Raw genomic sequence first — 19650 nt, 5'->3', positions numbered from 1 at the left:
CCGGACCTTCTCCCCAAGCAATGCGACCAACTCACCGTACCACGTCATTGCGCGAAAACAAGTAATAGCGTCGGTAGTGCACGGCGTGCCCAACGTTCCATCCCACACGACAGCTGGACGCTTTTGGAGAAGGCCAGACCAGATGGGCCCGGGCGGCCCGGTCTAGAGAGGTGCCTATGCCATATGCGCTGCATTTTTGATTACTAAGCATACATTTATACATGGAAGATTTTCGTTGTGCAGCCAATCCAATGAGGAGGCAGACAGTCTCAACACGAGCCCGAACTGAATTTCAGAACTACACTTGGTGCTGTCTAAAAATGCAAAACATGAGTTGAAGTATAAATTCAGCGCAATGCAGCTGGAGGACCTCCCTATCGAGCTGTTGGAGCGTATTGCGGGCTACTTGGACGCGCACGATGTTACGCTGGGTCTGCGACCGTCCTCGCGGCTATTTGCGCGCGTGCTGCAGCGGCCTCGTGTGGCACTGGCCCTCTCCCGCGCCGTTGCCCCGTCCGTCTTCGCCTCGGTCTGGGGCGCGGCTGCTGGCCTAGGGGTGTTGTCCCAGCTTGCCTCATGCCGCCGCAAGCGGTTCCTCTTCCTGGTGGCTGCAAGCGGCGTGCTTGAAAACTTCAAGCTTGCAATGGACGCGTGCGGCGTTACCCGGCCCGTGTTCCGCAACATCATGGAGGCCGCCGCCTTCTCCGGCTCCGTGCCGCTGCTCCGCTGGCTCCTCTCCCAGCGCGGCGTGCCAGAAGTCACCGATGTCGACATCCTGACTGCAGCCGCGCTCGGCGGCCACCTCCCTGCAGTCCAGCAGCTGGCAGCCAGGGGCTTCGTCCTACGCAGGGAGGGCCTATGTGAAGGCCGCCTGGCAGCCGGCGGGGTCCTGCGGCCCTTCCCCGCCGCCGCCGCCTCTGGCAACCTGGCGCTGGTGCAGTGGCTGTTCGCGCAGCGCCCCTGCGGTGACACAGCGTCGCCAGGCGTGTCGCGGACGGAGGCGCCCGGGCGCAGCGAGCTGCTGCAGGCGTGCGTGCTGGCGGCGCAGGCGGGCCACACGAACGTGGTGGAGTGGCTATGCCAGCCCGCGCGCTGGCGGCGTTGGGACCCGGCACGGGCTGCCACTGGCGATCTGGCGCTGGAGACGGGGGTGCCGGAGCCGTGCTGGCCGGTGGACGCCGCACAGGTCCTGGCAGGCATCGCCGGTGGGTGCCCGCTGCACGTGCTGCAGCACCACTTTGACTCGCTTGCACAGCCGCTGTTGGAGCAGGAGCAGCAGGCGGGCGAGCTGACCCAGCTGGGCCTTAGCCAGACGTATCCGTGGCGTGAGGTTATGTGGGCCTTCTGGGGGCGGTCGAGGTGCGCGGTGCGCTGCCTGCACACGCGATGCGGGGAGAAGGAGTCCGAGGCGGCGGCGGCGGGGCGGCGGGCGCTGGCACCGCTGCTGCGAGCAGAGGTACTGGCGGCGGCAGCGGCCAGTGGCACGCAATGGCGTGAGAAGGTGCTCTTCCTGGAATCGCAGGGCTGGGGGCCACAGGATGACGGAGGGTGAGTGGGGAAGTACTAGCTGCGGCCCGCCGACAATGCAGGCACCTAGCTATCAACATGCTGGGACTGCATCTGGCTTAGGAATGGACAACTCTCTATGCTCAGTGCTTCCTGAAAGCGGCACTACCCCTGCTTGAACTGTAATACGATCCTCGTGCTTGCAGGGTCGCATCTCAACGGTATCGCTTGATCAGTGATGACGGAAGCGGCGGCGGCAAGGTCGTTGACAGGGTTGCTGGGCTGCTGCTGCATCGGCGACTACACAGCCTGCCGCTGCTGCAGTTCACCCTGCGCGGCGGCTTGGGGCCTGACCTCGTCCGAGCTGCTGGATGCGGCGAGGACAGTGGCGGCGGCGCGGGGGCAGGCGAGGAGGGGCGCGGGAGTGACAGCGGCGCCGCGGAGCGGGTAGCGTGGCTACTGGCTAAGGGCTATCCGCTGCACCGCCGGGCACTTTCCATGGCTGCAGTTGCCGGCGACGTGGCCGCCTTCGATGTGCTCTTGGCTGCGGCGCACAGCCGAGACCAGCCGCCGGCCCCACCGCAGGTGCCGTGGGGACTGGACGAGGCGGGCGTTCTGGCGGACCTGTGGCCCGGTTGGATGCGCGCCGGCCCAGAGGCGCGCGGAGTCGAAGTGCTGAATCAGCTTTTTGGGCATGACTGTCTGGAGCAGCTGTGCCGCTGGGGACACCTGCGGGTGCTGCGGCGGATGACGGAGCTGACGCTGCAAGCCGCCGCTGAACCCAATGGCAGCAGTAGCAGCAGCAGTAGCAGCAGCAGCCACGGGAGCGAGGGACGGGACAGCGAAGGCGAGAGCGTGGAGGGCCGCTGGCGCGGCGGCCGCGCCGTCGGTGGCAACGTCTGGGGCGGGTGGAGCGGGCTGACGTGGCGGGTGCGCCGCTTGAGCAACAGCGGCGTCGCCATGCTACACGCCGCCATCCGCGGGCGTCACTGGGAGCTGGCGGAGTGGCTGGTTGACAACCTGTGCCCCGGCAGCGAGCCAGGAAGGGCAGAAGGCAGCGACGACGCTGCAGCGGCGGGTGAAGGTGTGGATGGCGGCACGCCTGGCGAAATCCACGTGTGTGCTGACCTGCTGGCGGCAGTGGCCGCGCGAGGCGCAGCCGTGTACACACCGGTCTCGCTGGCTGAGGGCGTCCCGGAGGGGGGCAAGGACGGCGGCTCGGAGGGCGGCTCGGAAGGTGGCAAGGAGCGCGGCAAGGAGGGCGGGCAGCCGGAAGCGGATGGAGGCGATTGTGGGCTGCAGCAGGAAGACGGTGGAGTGGATTCCGGGGAGCAAGGCCCCACTTCCTCCTTTCAGCGGACGCCGCTGGATGCGGCACCGCGGCCTTCGGTGAGGCAGCCCCGCGCGGCGCCCCGCAGCCTGCGAGACGTGGTGGACATGTTCGGTGGCATTCACGTATTGAAGGAGCATTTTCAAGCGGCCCTGGCGGCTTTGGACGATAACACGCGGGCGGCGGCGCTGCTTCCACGGCTGCGGCGGCTGGCGGGGCCGGGGTGCGAGACGCGTGTGTGGAGCTGTGCGATTGTGGCAGGCAACGCACGGGGCATGCGCTGGCTCCAGGAGGCTGGCATCGTTCCGGAGGTGCGGGCAGGGTTGGGCGCGTGAGGACGTGAGCGTATGTGTATGACACGTTGCGATGCGGCTACTGCAAGATCTTGGACCAACTGAGGCTTGCTTTCTGACGCGCATCTGTCGACGTTTGCGCCCTTCCTCGTCCAATGCGCATAACCCCTTCCCTAGCCGGGCGCCCCCATCTGTACGTGTCGTGCCCCTTCCGTACCTTTTTCCCACTTGCGTATGCCTTCCTAACCCCGGTCACACCTATCACTCCTTCCGCCCGCCTGACCCGCCTGACCCGCCCCCGCCCCTCCCCTCCTCGGCCTGCAGCTTGAGGAGGACCTGTACGGCTGGGCCCTGGACTACAGCGACACCACCAGTCTGAAGCAGCTGGCGGTGCTGGGGGTGCCGGGCGGGGACTGGCGGCGGCTGCGGTGCCGGGCCGAGCAACTGGGAGACCGGGTGGCCGCGCGGTTCGTGAAGCAGGAGCTGCAGCCCCTGCTGCAGCCGGGGGCGCGCGATGGGAGGGCGGCAAGGCGGGCGGGTGCAGGTGGTGGTACAAGTGCTGGTGGCAAGCAGGAAGGAGGCTGTGGAGGTAGGGTGGATAGCCTGGGCTGGTGGGAGCGGCTAGCGTGCTGCCTGCGCCCTGCCGCAGATGATGTGTGATGGTCAGCTTGGTCGTGTTGGAGTGGGTCATGACCCCAAGCGGCAAGGACTACCATGGCGTACTGCGCTTGATGTGGCCGTTGCCCTCGGTGGCAGCTGCTGTGCATTACCGCAGTTAGACTTGCTGTGTCAACGGTGCCGCTATGGAAACGAAAGATTTGGACAGCTGCTCACTTTTACTTTACAACCAGCACTTCACTGGCGCGTGCACGCAGTTCAACAGGACAGCGCGGCCAGAGTGCATGACTGGTATAACCGACTTTCCGGCGCCAACTTTGGTCAGCTTTGATCGCCAGTAGCAATCCTTCGTGGACGCCGTATGCAGTTGCTCACTGTCAATTGTCAAACGCTTACAGCTCAAGTACAGCTGTACATGCACTTATGATTGCGACATTACAAAGAAGGGACAGTCCGCCCAAGCAAGGGTGCCCAGCACCCAGGTGAAGAGGGACCATCTCCGGCCCGAAGGGAAACCACCCTCCCCCCAGTTGGCACGTATGCCTCTACCATCACACACGCCTCTCACGCTCACATTCCCCACCACCAAGATGTACATTATAATATCGCTTCCAAACATCACGCCCGGGCGGTGACCACAGCACTGGTGGCAGTTCCTACTTGCCCAGCCGCCGCTGCACTCCCTGCGCCTGTTGCGGTCCCAGCCGCCGATGCTACCGCCGCCGCAGCCCGGGCTGCCGCCAGCGGGTGCAGCGCCGCCTCCGCGGCCTCCGCGGCGGCCGCCGCCGCCATCGTGGCCGAGTAGTAGTCGGCGTGGGCGCCGTTATCGTACGTGTCAGCCTGGAGGATGTCGTACAACACGGCTGACGTGGCGATGGGGTCCACCAGGCGGCCCGCGCGGCGGTTCTCCTCGAACGCGGCCTTCAGCCGCCCGGCCGGCAACGCCTCCCGAGCGGACGCCTGCGGTGCGCGGGGGACCCAGCGAGGAAGGGTTGAAGGAACGTGTTCAGTGGGCAGCAGTGACGTCACTGGACGTGTGGCGGGGCCCATGTCCTGGCCAACTGGTGCAGAAGGAGCGAGGACAGCGCAGACAGGTCCTGCCGCACCACGTGTCATCGCAGGCACCTACCTGCATCTCCGTGTCAATGGCCCCCGGCGCGTAGCTCAGCGCCCGCAGCCGCGCCAACGGCTGCGCCGTGCGATCACCACCGGCGCCGGCTGCAGCACTGGCGCCCACACCAGCACCAGAGCCACCGGTGACGCCCGTGCCAGCAGCGGAGCTGACGGCGCCGCCGCCACCCCGCCCGGCGTGCGCCTCCTCCCGCAGCGCCGCCTCGTGCGCCAGGCAGCGCACCACCATGTGCCGCGCGGCCTTGCCCATGCCGTACAGCGAGAAGTGCTCGTACGGCTGGTCAACGCTTACGCTGCTAATGTTGACCACAGAGATCTGGCGCCGGCCTACCTGCGCCTGCTGTGCCTGGTCTGCATGTTGGCCCTGCGGCCTGGCGGAGGTCGGGGTGGAGGCAGAGGCGGGGGCGGGGGAGGCGGCGGGGGTGGCGCAGCCCAGGTCTGGCGTCACGACAGGTGTGTGCAGGAAGGTGCGCAGCACGGCGGCGGTGAGGGCCGTGAAGGACGTAACGTTGAGGTCGGTCTGGCGGACAGGGCGGGCAGGGAAAGGAAGAGCGGTAGGCGGGCGGGCGCAGTGGGGAGGGGAGAGGAGAAGCAGGGATCGCAAGTTGGGCTAGGGCGGGCTTGCACTGCTTGCGGTCGCTTGCAATCGGCACCAATCAGCTTGGGCCTGCCTCCGGCCTGCCCACCTGTCGTCGCATGTTGGCCAGAGACTGGTCCTCTAGGGGAAGTAGATCCCCCACCTGCACACAGCGGGGCCCACCATCACACCCGATGATACAAACGCAACGGTAAGGGGGCTACGCCAGGACCTGACCCGCAGCTGCCAGCGCAAACCTGCACATCATTTGCATCGCCCCTCTCACCTGCCCCGCGTTGTGGACCAGCAGCACGTGCGTGTAGGCTGCCGGGTGCATCGGCAGCACGCCGCCCGCCCCCGAACCCAACGCCCCGCCTGCCGCTGGGTTTCCCGCGTCCCTGGATGACGGCTCTGCTGGTGATGGCGAGGAGGGTCCATGCGACGTGCTACGGGGCTGGGCGCATGACGCGACGGCCGCCGCTGGTGACAGCAGGCGCCGCATGTTGCTCTGCAGGGGCCAAGCAGAGCAGCCGTCAAGGCCACAGGAGGCGGCATGACAATATCCATAGGCCTTAGGCCAGCCTGCGGTACTGCCGCGGGGTTGACTCGCACATGTGCCCGCAGCATGGTGCCCCAGCCCCCGCGCAGTGCGCACCCACCTCGAGCGTGTCCAAGTCGCCAAGGTCAAAGCACATGGTGTGAAGCCGCGTCACGCCGTGCCCCTGCGGCCTTGCAGCGGAGGAAAGGCTGTGGAAGCCGTCCACAGCCGCGGGCGGTGCTGCCGCCGCAACGGTCGGCTCCCGGTCATGGCGGCTGCCGCTGCTGGTGCCATTGCTACTGCCGGCCGCCTGCTGCAGCTTGCCCCGTACGAACGCATCCAGCCGCCCTGGATCCGAGGCCAGAAGAACCATGTCGTGGATCCAATGTGATGAATGTCCCTCGCCCTGACAGTTGCTGGAGGTGTTGCTGCTGCGGGTGCCAGGAGGCCCAGCTTCCGGCTGAGCAGCCGGAAGGGGCGGGCCACGTTCCGCCAGCGTCAGCGCAATGGCGGCGCCGAGCCCGCGGGAGGCACCCGTCAGGATGGTCAGATAGCGTACAACCGGAGCCGGAGGCGTCGCACCGCCGTCACTGGAGCTGGCTGCCAACGCGTCTGTGCGGACGCCGTGGCCCCGCGCTTGCCCGCCCAAAGGCGAGCGAGGCCCGAGGCGATCAGCCGCATGCCATGGATTTGCACGCCTTATCTCAGCAAGTCGCACATGCCCACGGCTGGCTTGGGCACCAAGAGACAGCGACCCGAGCATGACGGTTTGGATGATTGGAGTCAATGCGCTGGCCACTTGGCTAGCATCACTGGAAATTCATGGAAGTTACATGCGTTATTCGTTTCCAAGTCTGCAATCACAGACATGCTTTCCTGGATCCAGGTCTGTTCGATCATCAAAGGCATCAAGCCTGGCCAATGCCTGCCCTAAAATTATATACATTTTGCCCAAGAATACGTACAGCCATGCCAATCGCAGTCGGAGACAAGGTGCGTGGTTGCAGATGTTCATCGCGTTGCACTTTGGCTTTGTTTACGCAAGCTGCTTTAAGACCTATAGCCCCTCGACAATGCATGTCAGCATCAAGCATTTGCAAAGGGGGAATTCGGGGGTCTCGCGCGCGGGCGTCTGGTGCCCGCCTGGTGTTCTTTGCGCCTGCTCGCAGGTCCCCGCGGCCACCTTCCATGTGCCGGATGCGAATGGCATGCCCCAGCCGCTGACGACGGAGCAGCTGTTCGGAGGCAAGAAGGTAGGGACGGGTGGTTCCGGTAGCGCAGCGCAGGCATAACACACCGTCGCCAGGCTCAACTCTGCGCTGGGTCCACCAGCCCCGGGCTTGGCCTCACCCGACCCTGGCGACTCCCCTCCGCCCCGCACTTAGCGCCCATGGGCGTCATTGTCCTTATCACCACATGCGTAGGTGCTCCTGTTTGCGGTGCCCGGCGCCTACACGCCCACTTGCAGGTGGGTCCCGCGACTCGAGGCATTGCCCCTGCCTGCCCTGCCGCACAATAGCTAGCCTGTAAGCCTGTAAGACGTCTCCACTCTGACTGCAATGGCACCCGTACCCATGCTCTGCTGCCTCTCTTCCTTCGGCGCGAGCAGCAAGCAGCACCTCCCCGGCTTCGTTGAGTCGGCCGATGCGCTGAAGGCCAAGGGCGTGGACACCATTGCCTGCCTATCCGTCAACGACGCCTTTGTCATGGGCGCGTGGGGCCAGGTACGCACAAGGGAAAGCTTTCGTGCGCAAGTGCCCGTACCATACGTTCTCAAGCTGTGGCTACACGCTATTGCACCAAAGGAAGCGCCTCGCTGTGGGGGCTACGCAGGCGCGTTGACTTGCACTCCCAACTGGCACCTCCTCCTATGTAACGCGTCGCTGCCGCCGCCTTGCACTGACTGACTGGCGCCCCGCTGTGCCCCTCGCCCGCTCCCCACACCCCTCACCCGCACAGTCGATCGGTGTGGGCGACAAGGTGACCATGCTGGCGGACGGCGCCGCCGCCTTCACCAAGGCCGTGGGTCTGGACCAGGACCTCAGCGAGGCGGGGCTGGGCGTGAGGAGCCAGCGCTACGCCATGCTGGTGGAGGACGGCGTGGTGAGACCGGGGTTGAGGCGGTGGTGGGGGGGGGGGGCAGAGGGAGCGGAAGAGGGAGTGGAAGAGGGAGGAGGAGGCGGGAGAGGGCGGGGACGGGGGGCAGGAAGGTGGCGGGTAGGGCGTGGCATGCCGGATGCCCGGACGGGAGCTTGGTGGACCAGGCGTGAGGCTAGCTCTGGGTCACTACTTGGACGGCGCGTGTGAGCCTGGGCGCTGCCAGCGCAAGTCTGTCGCTTTTATGTCATGTGTGAGATGGAGAGGGCGCAAGTGCGCTGCGTGATTCCAGCCACCCACTTGACTTCCCTGCACTGCCGGCGCCTGCGCTGCTCCTCCCGCTCCCCGGCAGGTCAAGGTGCTGAACGTGGAGCCCGCCCGCGGCCTGACCTGCAGCAGCGCGGCGAGCATGCTGGAGGGGCTGTGAGCGAGCTAGGGGGCACGGGGTGTGGAGGAGGCGCGCCGCGGAGGAGGTCGGGTTGCTGAAGTGGGGGAACCCTTAGGAACCACGCAATGGGGCGGGGATGGCCAGCGGCGCTCCTGGGCCTGTCATGGCCGAGCTCTGCCTCCGCCGCTTCGTAACTTGACTGTCGCGGGAGTCTACCGTATACTGTAGTTAATGATTTGGCAGTACAGTTGGGATTGCGTTGAAACGGCCAAGCTGGGCCCGGGTGTTTGCCCAGCCAACCGAAAGAGGTTGCTTGATCGAACTTGTTATACCTGCCTGCTGAAGGTCGTCAGGACTGTACAGACCCGTACTTGCCTGAGATCATACGTGCTTGTTCCAAGAATAGAGCCCACCTGCGTTACTTTGACTTCAAACGACGGAGCCGCAGTCTTTCCCGACATACGCCCCACGGTAGCCTCAGGCAGCCTCCTCCCGGCTGCCGCCGCAGAGAGCAGTAGCGTGCCGCCGCTGCAGGTGCACCTGCTGGCAGCAGCGACACGGCTGCTGCTGCAGGCTGCGTTGAAGGCTGCGGCCATATCGCGTCAGCCAAGACGTGCTGGGAGGTGCTGCAGGGGCGGCAGGCCGCTTGGCGACTCTTGACGTGGTTGCTGACGTGGAGCATGGCGAGCGTTGAATGCCGGCAGGCCGTGGCCGCAGACGCCACACTGCAGCAGCAGCATCGGCGGGGCCGCAATGCCACACTGCAGCAGCAGCATCAGCGGGGCCGCAATGCTGCCAGAGGTCGGGACACTCGTCACCAGCAGGCTCTTCCGGCGCGTCCAGGGCTGCACAGGCAGCGGCGGCGGCGGCGGCGGTGGCAGCGGTGGCGCCATCTTGAGTGGGTGCAGCTGCAGAATGAAGCTGCTGCGGCGGCAGTGCTCAAGGCGCCGCCGACACCGCCGCCGGCACCGGCTCTGGCAGTAGCAGAGCGACCGCCCCACCAATGGTGCGGTGCAGCCCGGTTGCTGCTGGGCGGAGCGTTGTTCACGGCGGGCGCGGCCTCCGGCGTCACAGCTGTGTTGAACCTGGCAGGTGGGCGGCGCCGCCAGCTCGGCCGCGTGCGTACCGGAGCGCTGCGGAGGCCGGCGCTGCCGCCAGCCTGGCGTGGCTGCGGGAGCATGGTGTGTCCTGAGCGGTGAGAGGTGTGTGTGAAGTGGTTTGTCTTGGGGGAATACCGGTAGTCGCTTCGAATCCCGGGAGAGGGGGAAACATGCAGGAAAGCACTCAGTACAAGAGACAGAGGCGCGGGGCGCGGGGCGTGTGTCTGTGTGGGGCGGTGATTGGGGCGCGGGGCGCGGGGCACTGTCCTGCTACCTGCGCCCGCCCCTTGTGCAAACAGCATGACATGTTCGCATACGGTACGTGGCTCCTGCTGCTCGTGTGGCGATAAGCAGTGTGGCCAGAATCCACGCAACGCATCGCTCACAGGGCCAAGACGACGTCGCGCTCCTGGCCCCCCCGCTGTGGGGTTGGGACCTGGCGACTCCCTAGTGGACTGCGGGCCGTGGGCTGCCGCATGGGCTTGGGAGGAGCTCAAAGCGGCGGCTTCGCACCGCTGATGGATCAGGCGCGGAGAAAGCAGCAACAGGCGGAAGAAGAGGCGGAGGCGGAGGCGGAGGCGGAGGCGGAGGCGGAGGCGGAGGCGGAGGCGGAGGCGGAGGCGGAGGCGGAGGCGGAGGCGGAGGCGGAGGCGGAGGCGGAGGCGGAGGCGGAGGCGGAGGCGGAGGCGGAGGCGGCGCACGCGTATAAGGCGAGCCGCTTGCGGCGGTGGAAGGAGCAGCGGCAGTGGAAGCCATGACAGCGGCGGCATTGATGGGGCCGGCGGCCCTAAGGACCGGGCACTGGGAGCCCTGGGTGTGCTGATAGAGGATAGGTGCGGGTGCAGGCAAGGCGTCTGGCTGCGGCGCGCCGGCAGTGGCGACACCACGGATGACCCTGCTTTGGCGCCGTCTGGCTGGTGCTGTGTCGATCGCCGGCGTAGTCCGGCGTAAGCCCACTGGGGCAATTATCCTGGAAGCTTGGCTGGTCTAGATTAATGCCATGCTCTGCCAAGCAACATAGTAAATGTTTCGTACACGGCTGCGGGGTGCGGCATGTTTCGGCATAACTGGCGGCGGCCGGGTTAGTGAGGTTACCGGGATGCTGACCTGGATCCCATCGATTCGACGATTGCGGCGCTGTAAATTCGTAGTTTGTCATCACCGGAATCAGCGAATGCTTTGCACTAGCGCGCGCCAATACAGCCGCAATTGATAGCATTATATTCTTGCAACCTTTAGCAAGGGCTCACTATCCTTAAGTTCGCGTAAAGCGTCGGCGGTCATTTCAGTCGCCGTCTCGGGAACTTCGCGACGCTCTGCCTACCTCATATGCTCGTGAAGACTTAGTAGAGATGTCATCATCATGGCAGAACCTGCCACTAGACCTAAAAGAGCGCGTCGCTGCGGGGCTGCCGCGGAACTGGGCGACTCAACTTCGGTGTGTCGACAAGACGACCGCGGCACAATTCAAGGATCATCCTCGATACTCCGTCATTAAACTTAGTGAGCCAGTTCCTCACCAGCTGTTCGCGGCTCACTGGAAGCGCCACGCAACCGGTTTGCCCCTGGAGCGGCGGAAGCGACTGCTCGCGCTCACGGCTGCCAGCGGGGACCTCAACAACCTCGAGCTGGCATGGAGCATCTGCAGCTGCCCCCTACCTATGGAAGTCATGGACCTAGCAGCTGCCGCCAACCGGCCACAGATCCTGGGGTGGCTCCGGAGCCAGAACTGCCCTTGGGGCGGCCTCAGCGGCGTGGGCGCCACAGTCACCCCCGACACCGTGACCTGGCTCACGCACGCGGGCTGCCCGCTGCAGCCGGTACGGCTGCTGAAGGACGCTGCTGCTGGAGGCAATGATGCCCTAGTGGCTTGGCTGGTGCGGGATGGTGGTTTGGCGGCCACGTTCATCGACGAGGGGGTGGTCGCGGCGGCACGGGGCGGGCACGTGGGAATCCTGGACAGCCTCCTGGCACGCAGGCAGCAGCAGCTGCAGCCGCAGACGCTAGGGCAGCCACAGCATCAGCAGCCGCGGCTCCATGACGGCGGCCGGATGGCGGAAGGTGACGGCCTGGTTGGCGGCGGCGACAGCTCCAGCAGCTTCACACGCGTTGGGGAGCTGTTGGCGGCGGCGGCGGAGGGCTGCGGGCTGGAGGTGCTGCAGCGGCTGCACGCGACGTTTGTGGGTCAGCCCGACCAGGTGTGCGCTACCTGGCGTGGTGAAACGGTGGCGGCGGCGGCGGGCAGCGCCACACCGGACTGGGCGGCCAAGCTGGAGTGGTGAGCGGCTTGGACTGCGAACTCTTGGTTTCTTGCTGGCCACATCCCATCAGTTCGCTTGTGCTTCTGCAGGGGCAGACAAAGGGCCGGGCATCACACATGCTTAGCTCCCACTGGCTTCTCATATGTGTGTTTCACCCTTCGTTGCCCCCAGGTTGATGAGCTTGGGCTACCCCATCTCCAGCTCCAGCTCCAGCTCCTGCTCCTGCCCAGCCGCAAACCGGGCGGCCTCAAGGCCGGACGCACTGTGTCGTCTGGCGTGGCTCCACGCACATGGCTGCGAACCACACGCCGACCCATCCGTGGCGGTTGAGGCTGCGTGTGCGGGTCGGCTTGACGCGCTGCAGTGGCTGCTGCAGCCTCCGCCGCCCCCAACTAGTCCTGAGCTGGCGGCGGGCTCGGCTGCTGCATCAGCTGTTGTCGCCGGCGGCGTGCCCTGCTGCTCCTCCCAGCGGCCCCCTTCTTCTGTGGCGGCGCCGCCCTTGCGGCTGGGACAAGCGCACATGCTGCAGCTGGCGGAGAGGGGCTGTGGGCCGGAGGTGTGGGCGCTGGTCCTGGGCGGGGGCGGGACACACGGGAGCCGCCGTGGCCATCCGGCGGACCAGCAGGTGGCGGCGGTGACTGAGGAGCTGCTCATTGCAGGAGCTAGCTGTGGGAACGTCCGCGGCGTGACCTGGCTCCTGCACTTCGCTGGAGCCGCCGCCGGCCCAGCAGCCGCAGCCGCTCCTGGTGACGGACTGTTGACGGCGGCGCTGTTTGCGGCGGCCGCGGGCTCGGGCAGCATCGAGCTGCTGGAGGCTCTGTGGGCCCGGGGCTGTCCCTCCGACCCCCGCGCTTACCTGCACGCTGCAGAGGCCGGCAGCGTGGCCTGCCTGGACTGGCTGGCGGCACACGGTTGTCCCATGGGGGTGAGTGATGCGCGCCCCGAGCTCACGATCGACAGCCCACGTACGGTCTCACGTTGGCGGCGTGGGCTACCCGCGCATGCGCAGTGCGTTCCTTACTTCCCTGCTCGCTCACAATGAGCCTACCTTGTATTCTCCTCTCAACAGAACACGCTGGAGCCGGGGCAGGTGGCGGCGCGCGCAGCTGACCTGCCCGCGCTGCAGGCCCTGGTGCGGCTGGGCTTCACAGCGGACCTGGGCTGCGCCTCGCGAGCCGCACAGCGCTGCATGTACCCGCCGCTGCTCATGTGGGTGCTGCGACAGCGAGGCGGCTGCAGGGGCTGCGCGGGCAGCGGCGGCGGCCGCGGAGGCTGCCTGAGCGACTACTGTTGTGAGGAGGCAAGCAGTCCCAAGGCTGCCGCGGCGGCGGGTGCGCCTGCAAGCCGGCGCGGGCGGAAGGTGGCGGGCAAGGCGGGTCGGCGCGAGTCAGGTGTGTCCGGGGTTCCAGGGGCGCGTTGATCTTTGACTTGGCACAACTGCTTATGCCGCGAGCATGTGTCTTATAGCTCTGAGAGATGCGCTTTATATCTTTGCATATCCCGTTTGCCTGCTGCAGGGAAACACGCGCCGGCTGAAGCGGGCGCTGAAAGCGAGTTGCTTAAGGGCTCAAGGCTTGATCGCCATACGGTGCCAGTGGTCCGCGTCGGTGGCTGCGGGGCGCCCGGGGCGGAAGGCGTGGGCAAGGGCCTGATCGAGTCACTGTGGCGCCGCCTGGTCGGCATGTGGAGCGCTGTGTGAACCATTTCGCAGGGCAGGGAAGGAGACGCATGTGGGCGTGTCGGCATGTGGCGTGTTGAGGTAATGAGGTATCCGCCGGTGTGTACCGTATCACTGACGCGATTGTGGGCTTGTAGGGATGTTGAGGCGGTGATCAGGAGGGTTGATGCCGTGCTCAACGGCCAGCACCAGCACCTCAAGGACGCCTATGTGGCTTCACTGGCGATGACCGCACTGTACCGTATTGGTGTGTAGCGCGCACACATCTGGCAGGAGTTGACGGTGCTGCGCCCACTTTAGAAGCGGGATAGAAACACTCTCCACGTATTGTGGATTCATTTTGGATTCATTGTGGATTTATTGACACGATTCTGCGTGAGGCATTTGGCAGCGCAGGAAGGCAGAGCATGTGGGTGTGTCCACGGGCGTGTCGGGGTATTGGTCGGGGTATCGGCTGGTGTGTATCGTGTTGACCGCATTCATCTCTTTTGGCTCTGGAACTCGGGCTTGAATCATTGCATTGACATATCAACGTACGCTGTAAGTCCGTGAACAATGCAGCAACGCGGCCAGTATTGAATTCCGACCTAAACTCCGCCAGCACAACTGAGCACTGGGTAAAGCGACCATAGCTAGCTTTATTGTCCAATTTGATAACACACTATACAGCTCTGTCGCAAGGACAGCCATCTAGGGTTATCGACATGGCTGACGCGTCGCTCGCGAAGGGCTGCTGGGCGACGCTCTCGCGAGACACGCTTGCAAGGATCATACAACTAGCAGCGTTTAACGAGAACGATGTTGCGTGCAGCCTGCTCCCGCTGGACAAAGCAACGTGCGCTCTGGCACGCTCCCTCGGGTACTCCGCCACCGTCCACGCCGCAAAGGCGGTGCCGCGCTGGGCATTCGCGGCGCGCTGGGGCGCTCCCGGCGCAATGCGTGATATGACTCTGGAGATGCGCCGCAAGCTACTATGCGCCACCGCAGCCAGCGGTGCGTATGCCTTGAGTGCGCTTGGCAACTCCTGTCTTCGCCCAGCTTGCAATCCTGCCCCGCGCTGCGAGCGCCAGCCTTGCTTCCACGCGTGGCTTCCGAAGCCCTACACACATGCAGTAAATCCTTGGCCCCCCGCTTCCTGCAGGCGACCTGGAAAACCTGGAGCTTGCGGCTTCGGTGGTGGGCTGCCCGCTGGGGCCGGACGTGTTCACAGCCGCACGCGCTGCCGGCCACGGCGAAGTGCTGGGCTGGCTGCGGTCGGCTGGGCTCACGGACACCGACGCGTCCCTGGAGGCGGCCGGGCGCGCAGGCCATCCCAACTGCAGCCCCTCCTGCATCATAGCCGCGGCAGGCGCCGGCCACAGTGTCTGCGGCCGGCTGCGGTCCATCAACTCCCTGGAGGAGCGAATGAACATCGCGCTGGCCGCGGCGGCGGCCGCTGCTGGCGGCGGCCACGCGGCTGAATGCGACCGGCTGCTGCAGCTGCACAAGGAGATGCGGGACGGGTTCCTGGGGCTGCACCCCGCCGTGCCCGCCTTCGAGGCGGAGAACTTCCCGCAGCTGCAGGCGGCGGGCGTGCGGCTGCTGGAGGCGGCGGTGGAGGGGCTGGGGCTGGGCGAGCTGGCGGCGCTGTACGGCAGGTGGATAGACCGCAGCAGGACTGCCGGTCGCCCCAACGCTGTTGGTGGTGGAGATGGAAGCGCAGCAGGAGCAGGAGCAGAGGCAGGGGCAGGGGCAGCAGCCGGCGGCGGAGACGGCGGGAGCAGCAGCGGCAGCGGCCAGGGATACCAGCACTCGGGCTGGGTGCTGACGTGGCGGCCAGAAGAAGAAGAGGAGGATGCCCTATTTGGTGAGGCGCGCACGCCGCAGGAGCGCAGTGCGGCTGCGGCTTGGCGGGCGGGTGTGCATGCACGGCTGCTGGCGGCAGCCGCATGCAGCGCCTCGCCGGAGTGGAGGGCAAAGTACGAGTGGCTTAAGGCGCGCGGGCACGTGGCTCGGCGCGACTGTGACAAGGTGCGGGTGGCGGCACGCGCCGCGGCCTGTCCGTCCTCGGTACCTGGCCCAGGGCTTGAAGAGGAGGCGGTTGTGAGGCTGGGCTACCTACGAGGGGAGCTGGGGGTCGCAGCGGTGTGCAGCGCGCGCGTGGTGGCGGAGGCTTTGGTCAGCGGCAATGACCGGGCGCTGGAGTATGTGCTGCGGCTGGCAGCTGAGGCAGCAGACTTGGATTCCATAGAGACGGCATTGGCAACAGAGGCGGCAACAGGGTCAGCAGCCCAGGCAGGCGACACTGACGCACTGGGCTCCGGCCCACATGCAGCCGACCACAGCCAGAGCTTCAAAGCAGCGGACAGTCACCCGTGCAGCGATGGCGGCAGTAGCAGCAACAGCAACAGCAACAGCAGCAGCAGCAGCAGCAGGCCCTGTCCCAGCCCTCACGAGCTGGTCGCCGCAGTCGTGGCAGCCCCCGACGCGGTCCCGACGGCGGCTGCACGCGGCCACATTCGCTGCCTGAAAGCTCTGCGTGCCTGGGGCGGCCGCATGAGCACTGCGGTCCTGGTGGCGGCGGCGCGAGCGGGTCAGATGCAGGTCGTGGCGTGGCTGCTGGACGAGTGCTGCACAGGCAGGGCCGCTCCTGGTGGCCGGGGCAGGGTTGTTGGCGCCGAGGGAAGCAGCGGCAGCGGTGGAGGCGAACCCCAGGGCGAGGGCGAGGTGCAGCAGACGGCGGAGGTGTGCACCGCGGCGGCGAGGTCGGGCAGTCTGGAGCTGCTGGCGCTGGTGCGGGCGCGCGGCTGCCCCTGGGGCCCGGAGGCGGTGGCGGCGGGTGCGGCGGCGGGCTGTGAGGCAGTGCTGGCGTATCTGGTGGCGCAGGGCTGTCCAGCCGGGGTGAGTGCGGGAGGCCGCAGCGGGGTGCGGGGCTGCGGCATCCTAGGTTTTGACTTCCCTGCAGCCACGCCTGTGGCCTTACATCTACCGTATGCGACTGCCCCCTCTCCACCGCTGCATGCTGCAAACTGCGGTGATTGCACACTCTTGCATCTGGTCACTTCGCAAACGCACGCGCACTCGCCCAGGACTGCCACGACGCCTACGCTGCCGCCATTGCCGCCGAGGACTTGCTCACGCTGCGCTGCCTGCGCCGCCTGGGGCTACCCTGGTCGGGCGACGCGGCCACCTGGCGGGCACACGCCATCCGCTGCGGCGTGCCGCTGCTGCGATGGCTGCACGAGGAGGCCCAGGTGCCGGTGCTGGACTGGATGCGCTCGCTGGGCAACCGCCGGGATGGGCGGCGTACCGAGCAGCTGTCCAGGAGGGTAACGGAATGGTACGCGGGGGAGGAGGCCAAGGCCGCGGAGGTGCGGCGGCAGCGGCTGCGGCAGGATGAGGAGGAGATGCAGCGGCTCCAGGGGAAGAAGTGGTGGCGGCGGGCCGCTGTGCCGTCAGAATCGCCCAAGACTCCGTCAGGAAGTGGCCCTCAACAACGTTCCCTGGAGTCGACCGCACAACTCGCAAGAGACACAGGTAAGGCGCTGCTGGGTGAGGTTTCCAAGCGGTGAGGGGTATTGGCTTGCAAGGGGGCGCTTCGCGTCTGATGCGGGCTGCAATACAGGTCCCTTGTGTGCTGGTCCCCGTGTCTTCGTTTACTCTTCCCGTTGGACAACTGCTGCAGGCAATCACCACGTGCTGCGCTGGGTGAGCGAGCGCATCGCGCTCGCGAACATCTGGCGCATCGGTCGTTGAGGGCACAGGAGCGGGGGGTGGCCCACACACGGAGGCACCTACCTGTCGACCATTAGCTCTTCAGCATTGCAGGGGAGCGGCAGGGGAGCACGTGTCCAAGCTGCAGCCGAAGGGCCCCAGCAACTTGTGCTCACCTGGTGGTGGTGTGCGACACTGCCGCCGTCTCGCAGCGCACAGGCATCTGTAGAGCTGGAAAAGCGTTGCGAAGGAAGGCGCGGCACATGGCTAGGCGCGCTCAAACTCGAGGACGGGTGCATGATGGCCGGCGGCGGAGGCCGTGTGGTTCCTGGTGTGCAAGTCGGTGTCCGTAAACGAACAGTGCGGTGCCGGCATTTTGGACCTGCCTGGCGCCCATAGGCCATAGTCTCAGTGGCCGCGGGTTGGAGGCCAGTCAGATGAGGGGTGAGGGGACGAGTTTCTCACCACCGTGGTGCGGGATGAATAGTGAACCTAGGGCATTATGTTGGTATACCGCGGTTACGAGTAAGGGCAGTATATGCCGTGCGTGCCTCGTTTGTTGGCCATGCGGGACGTATTGTTTTGGTGGGGTGGGCTTGAAGTCAGGGCTGTCCGGAATATTACAAGCGAGGTAAGTGGGATATTGATGGTATGTCTGCTTGCGGCCGGTTGCCGAACGCAGACAGCTCGCCGTCGAGGGTGGGCGGGCGCCTGATGGTCGTGCGTGTGTGTTTGCGATCGCGGCAATGCTGTTTGTTGTTTCTTGGGCCCTTTTCGTCGCACAAACTGATAGTTGTAAACAACAATATATAATTGCAAGGCATGAAGTCCGCTTGCCGCCTCAAACGTGCTGCCGCTGTATATCAGAGCAGTAAAACGCCAGCGTCGCTGGTACTTGCTCGAACGCCAACAGATACTCTGCAGCGATCTGGGTTGACCAAACATTACGCGCCGCACCCAGGCTCAGTCGTATCCAGACGTCAGCTTGGCACGATGGCGGATGGCGCCGCGAGCACCGGCAACGTCGCTGCGCAAGCCAGCGCAGGCGAGTCCGCTCCGCAAGACTTCCTGGTTCAGTACGTGGTCGTGCGCAAGGACTTGTGGACGTCAAGCGGGTGGCCGCTGGGCAGCGTTGTCGCACAGGTGGGTGCCAAGGCATCGTGGGCGGTGGAGACCAGGGACCATGGAACGACCTCCCGACCTCCCGGACGCTGTGCACACGATTGTGGTGACCTCGTAGATGCCACCTTCCACGTTACATGGATCTACGAGAGGCTACCGATTGTCAAACGGTCCGGGATAGCCAGTGTGGGAAGGCTCATGCACTAACTAGCACACGTCGCCAATGCTGCCCGGCGTCCCTGCCAGGCCTGCCACGCCTCGTCGGCAGCTATGTGGATGTACAAGGACGAGCCCGAAACGCAAGCTTACCTGGCGCCTGACAACATCGACCACATGCGCAAGGTGCGCGTTTGAATAGTGGGCGACCAGGGCGACTGGGCAATAGAGTAAGGCGCCGTGGGCTCTTCGCTTGTAGCGCTTTCGCCCAAGGCAAAGCCCAGTCAACCCCCCCACCCCACCCCACACACACCCCATCGCAACCCACCTCCCCGCCCCCCCCCCACACACACATACACAAACATATCCGCATGTTTCACAGGTGGTGCTGGAGCTGAAGGACGAGGCGGCGCTGCGCAAGCTCAGTGAGACATTGAGTGCGGCGGGCGTGGGGCATAAGCTTTGGGTGGAGCAGCCGGAGAACTACCCCACCTGCCTGGCCACGCGCCCCTACCCCAAGAGCCAGGTGGCACAGTACTTCAAGAAGTTCCAGCTGTCCAAGGCGCCCATTGGATAGTGCTGAGCTGTTGTGGTGCCGCTGGTGCGGTGGCTGGCGCAAAGGTGACGCACATAGACTCCTAAAGCGTGGGAATTAGGAGTACATTGCAACGGGTTGGGGACTGCGCCCCGGAGCCACGGCTGTCTGGATGTGATTTGAGGTTGTCTGCGAGTGCGTGTTTGTGATTGCGGCTGTGCTTGGCATGCCCCGGCGAAGTGAGGGCAACGAGGCTATGTGCTGATTTTGTGATTCAAATGGTATCATGTTCTCCTTGCGCAGCCTTGCGTCCCTGGGCGCGGGATCCTTGCGTTGGGCGGTTGGGGTTAAGGTTGGGAATGCCGAATGCGATTGTGGATAGCAATCAGGTAACGATGTTCTTGAAGTTGCATGGCGATCGCACAAGCAGCTGGGGGATGCCGGATGGACGCTTATCAGCATGGGGACCTAGTGAGGGCGCGCGTACGGGTTCGGGAGTAGGAATCCTGTATATAAGCAAACGCTTGAGTCGCCGTAGCTCCTCGGAACGCTAGTGGAGAGCCGAGCGGAGGACTAAGACTTTTGGACAGCCAAACGAGACTCTGTCGCGACCCTGGGTCGCCGGGA

General features: G+C 65.6%; 7 protein-coding genes across 7 annotated transcripts; 6 read left to right on the top strand and 1 right to left on the bottom strand.

The window, feature by feature from the left end:
- Window positions 1-233: 233 nt before the first annotated feature.
- Window positions 234-3949, top strand: CHLRE_10g449650v5 (uncharacterized protein). Its single transcript, XM_001698447.3, has 3 exons — window positions 234-1548; window positions 1713-3147; window positions 3454-3949. The coding sequence occupies exons 1-3, from the start codon at window positions 356-358 to the stop codon at window positions 3787-3789; spliced, it is 2964 nt and encodes a 987-aa protein (XP_001698499.2). The 5' UTR covers window positions 234-355; the 3' UTR covers window positions 3790-3949.
- A 9-nt stretch (window positions 3950-3958) lies between these two features.
- Window positions 3959-6783, bottom strand: CHLRE_10g449600v5 (uncharacterized protein). Its single transcript, XM_043066944.1, has 5 exons — window positions 6115-6783; window positions 5742-5963; window positions 5565-5618; window positions 4877-5398; window positions 3959-4707 (listed from the first exon to the last, which is right to left on the bottom strand). Exons 1-5 carry the CDS (start codon window positions 6754-6756, stop codon window positions 4366-4368), a joined length of 1782 nt encoding a protein of 593 aa, XP_042920341.1. The 5' UTR covers window positions 6757-6783; the 3' UTR covers window positions 3959-4365.
- Window positions 6784-6883: 100 nt separating this feature from the next.
- On the top strand, window positions 6884-8924 carry CHLRE_10g449550v5 (uncharacterized protein). Its single transcript, XM_001698446.2, has 6 exons — window positions 6884-6986; window positions 7163-7246; window positions 7418-7461; window positions 7603-7717; window positions 7953-8096; window positions 8443-8924. The coding sequence occupies exons 1-6, from the start codon at window positions 6963-6965 to the stop codon at window positions 8515-8517; spliced, it is 486 nt and encodes a 161-aa protein (XP_001698498.1). The 5' UTR covers window positions 6884-6962; the 3' UTR covers window positions 8518-8924.
- A 159-nt stretch (window positions 8925-9083) lies between these two features.
- Window positions 9084-10709, top strand: CHLRE_10g449501v5 (uncharacterized protein). Its single transcript, XM_043066943.1, has 3 exons — window positions 9084-9279; window positions 9496-9673; window positions 9967-10709. Exons 1-3 carry the CDS (start codon window positions 9159-9161, stop codon window positions 10334-10336), a joined length of 669 nt encoding a protein of 222 aa, XP_042920340.1. The 5' UTR covers window positions 9084-9158; the 3' UTR covers window positions 10337-10709.
- Window positions 10710-10773: 64 nt separating this feature from the next.
- Window positions 10774-14073, top strand: CHLRE_10g449450v5 (uncharacterized protein). Its single transcript, XM_043066942.1, has 4 exons — window positions 10774-11856; window positions 12011-12764; window positions 12909-13230; window positions 13357-14073. The coding sequence occupies exons 1-4, from the start codon at window positions 11249-11251 to the stop codon at window positions 13536-13538; spliced, it is 1866 nt and encodes a 621-aa protein (XP_042920339.1). The 5' UTR covers window positions 10774-11248; the 3' UTR covers window positions 13539-14073.
- Window positions 14074-14123: 50 nt separating this feature from the next.
- CHLRE_10g449400v5 (uncharacterized protein) lies at window positions 14124-18031 on the top strand. Its single transcript, XM_043066941.1, has 4 exons — window positions 14124-14510; window positions 14659-16397; window positions 16586-17033; window positions 17182-18031. The coding sequence occupies exons 1-4, from the start codon at window positions 14222-14224 to the stop codon at window positions 17250-17252; spliced, it is 2547 nt and encodes an 848-aa protein (XP_042920338.1). The 5' UTR covers window positions 14124-14221; the 3' UTR covers window positions 17253-18031.
- Window positions 18032-18083: 52 nt separating this feature from the next.
- CHLRE_10g449350v5 (uncharacterized protein) lies at window positions 18084-19629 on the top strand. The gene is made up of 3 exons (XM_001698443.2): window positions 18084-18353; window positions 18579-18674; window positions 18871-19629. The coding sequence occupies exons 1-3, from the start codon at window positions 18204-18206 to the stop codon at window positions 19063-19065; spliced, it is 441 nt and encodes a 146-aa protein (XP_001698495.1). The 5' UTR covers window positions 18084-18203; the 3' UTR covers window positions 19066-19629.
- Window positions 19630-19650: the final 21 nt, after the last annotated feature.

Source organism: Chlamydomonas reinhardtii, chromosome 10 (assembly GCF_000002595.2).
Source record: "Chlamydomonas reinhardtii strain CC-503 cw92 mt+ chromosome 10, whole genome shotgun sequence".
In the NCBI taxonomy this organism is placed as follows: domain Eukaryota; kingdom Viridiplantae; phylum Chlorophyta; class Chlorophyceae; order Chlamydomonadales; family Chlamydomonadaceae; genus Chlamydomonas; species Chlamydomonas reinhardtii.
The sequence above is the reverse complement of the archived record's forward strand: the minus strand, read 5'-3'. Positions and strand labels throughout refer to the sequence as shown.

Coding starts and splice junctions, on each gene's coding strand:
- CHLRE_10g449650v5 (XM_001698447.3), top strand. CDS start 356: ATGCAGCTGGAGGACCTCCCTATCGAGCTGTTGGAGCGTATTGCGGGC. Junction 1,549..1,712: donor GGGCCACAGGATGACGGAGG/GTGAGTGGGGAA, acceptor TCGTGCTTGCAG/GGTCGCATCTCAACGGTATC. Junction 3,148..3,453: donor AGGCTGGCATCGTTCCGGAG/GTGCGGGCAGGG, acceptor CTCGGCCTGCAG/CTTGAGGAGGACCTGTACGG.
- CHLRE_10g449600v5 (XM_043066944.1), bottom strand. CDS start 6,756: ATGCTCGGGTCGCTGTCTCTTGGTGCCCAAGCCAGCCGTGGGCATGTG. Junction 5,619..5,741: donor TGGTCCACAACGCGGGGCAG/GTGAGAGGGGCG, acceptor CGCTGTGTGCAG/GTGGGGGATCTACTTCCCCT. Junction 5,399..5,564: donor TGGCCAACATGCGACGACAG/GTGGGCAGGCCG, acceptor CCTGTCCGCCAG/ACCGACCTCAACGTTACGTC.
- CHLRE_10g449550v5 (XM_001698446.2), top strand. CDS start 6,963: ATGCCAATCGCAGTCGGAGACAAG. Junction 7,247..7,417: donor AGCTGTTCGGAGGCAAGAAG/GTAGGGACGGGT, acceptor CCACATGCGTAG/GTGCTCCTGTTTGCGGTGCC. Junction 7,462..7,602: donor GCCTACACGCCCACTTGCAG/GTGGGTCCCGCG, acceptor CGGCGCGAGCAG/CAAGCAGCACCTCCCCGGCT.
- CHLRE_10g449501v5 (XM_043066943.1), top strand. CDS start 9,159: ATGGCGAGCGTTGAATGCCGGCAGGCCGTGGCCGCAGACGCCACACTG. Junction 9,280..9,495: donor GGGCCGCAATGCTGCCAGAG/GTCGGGACACTC, acceptor GGTGCGGTGCAG/CCCGGTTGCTGCTGGGCGGA. Junction 9,674..9,966: donor AGCATGGTGTGTCCTGAGCG/GTGAGAGGTGTG, acceptor CATCGCTCACAG/GGCCAAGACGACGTCGCGCT.
- CHLRE_10g449450v5 (XM_043066942.1), top strand. CDS start 11,249: ATGGACCTAGCAGCTGCCGCCAACCGGCCACAGATCCTGGGGTGGCTC. Junction 11,857..12,010: donor TGGGCGGCCAAGCTGGAGTG/GTGAGCGGCTTG, acceptor CGTTGCCCCCAG/GTTGATGAGCTTGGGCTACC. Junction 12,765..12,908: donor CACACGGTTGTCCCATGGGG/GTGAGTGATGCG, acceptor TCCTCTCAACAG/AACACGCTGGAGCCGGGGCA.
- CHLRE_10g449400v5 (XM_043066941.1), top strand. CDS start 14,222: ATGGCTGACGCGTCGCTCGCGAAGGGCTGCTGGGCGACGCTCTCGCGA. Junction 16,398..16,585: donor CGCAGGGCTGTCCAGCCGGG/GTGAGTGCGGGA, acceptor GCACTCGCCCAG/GACTGCCACGACGCCTACGC. Junction 17,034..17,181: donor ACAACTCGCAAGAGACACAG/GTAAGGCGCTGC, acceptor CAACTGCTGCAG/GCAATCACCACGTGCTGCGC.
- CHLRE_10g449350v5 (XM_001698443.2), top strand. CDS start 18,204: ATGGCGGATGGCGCCGCGAGCACCGGCAACGTCGCTGCGCAAGCCAGC. Junction 18,354..18,578: donor TGGGCAGCGTTGTCGCACAG/GTGGGTGCCAAG, acceptor CGTCCCTGCCAG/GCCTGCCACGCCTCGTCGGC. Junction 18,675..18,870: donor ACATCGACCACATGCGCAAG/GTGCGCGTTTGA, acceptor CATGTTTCACAG/GTGGTGCTGGAGCTGAAGGA.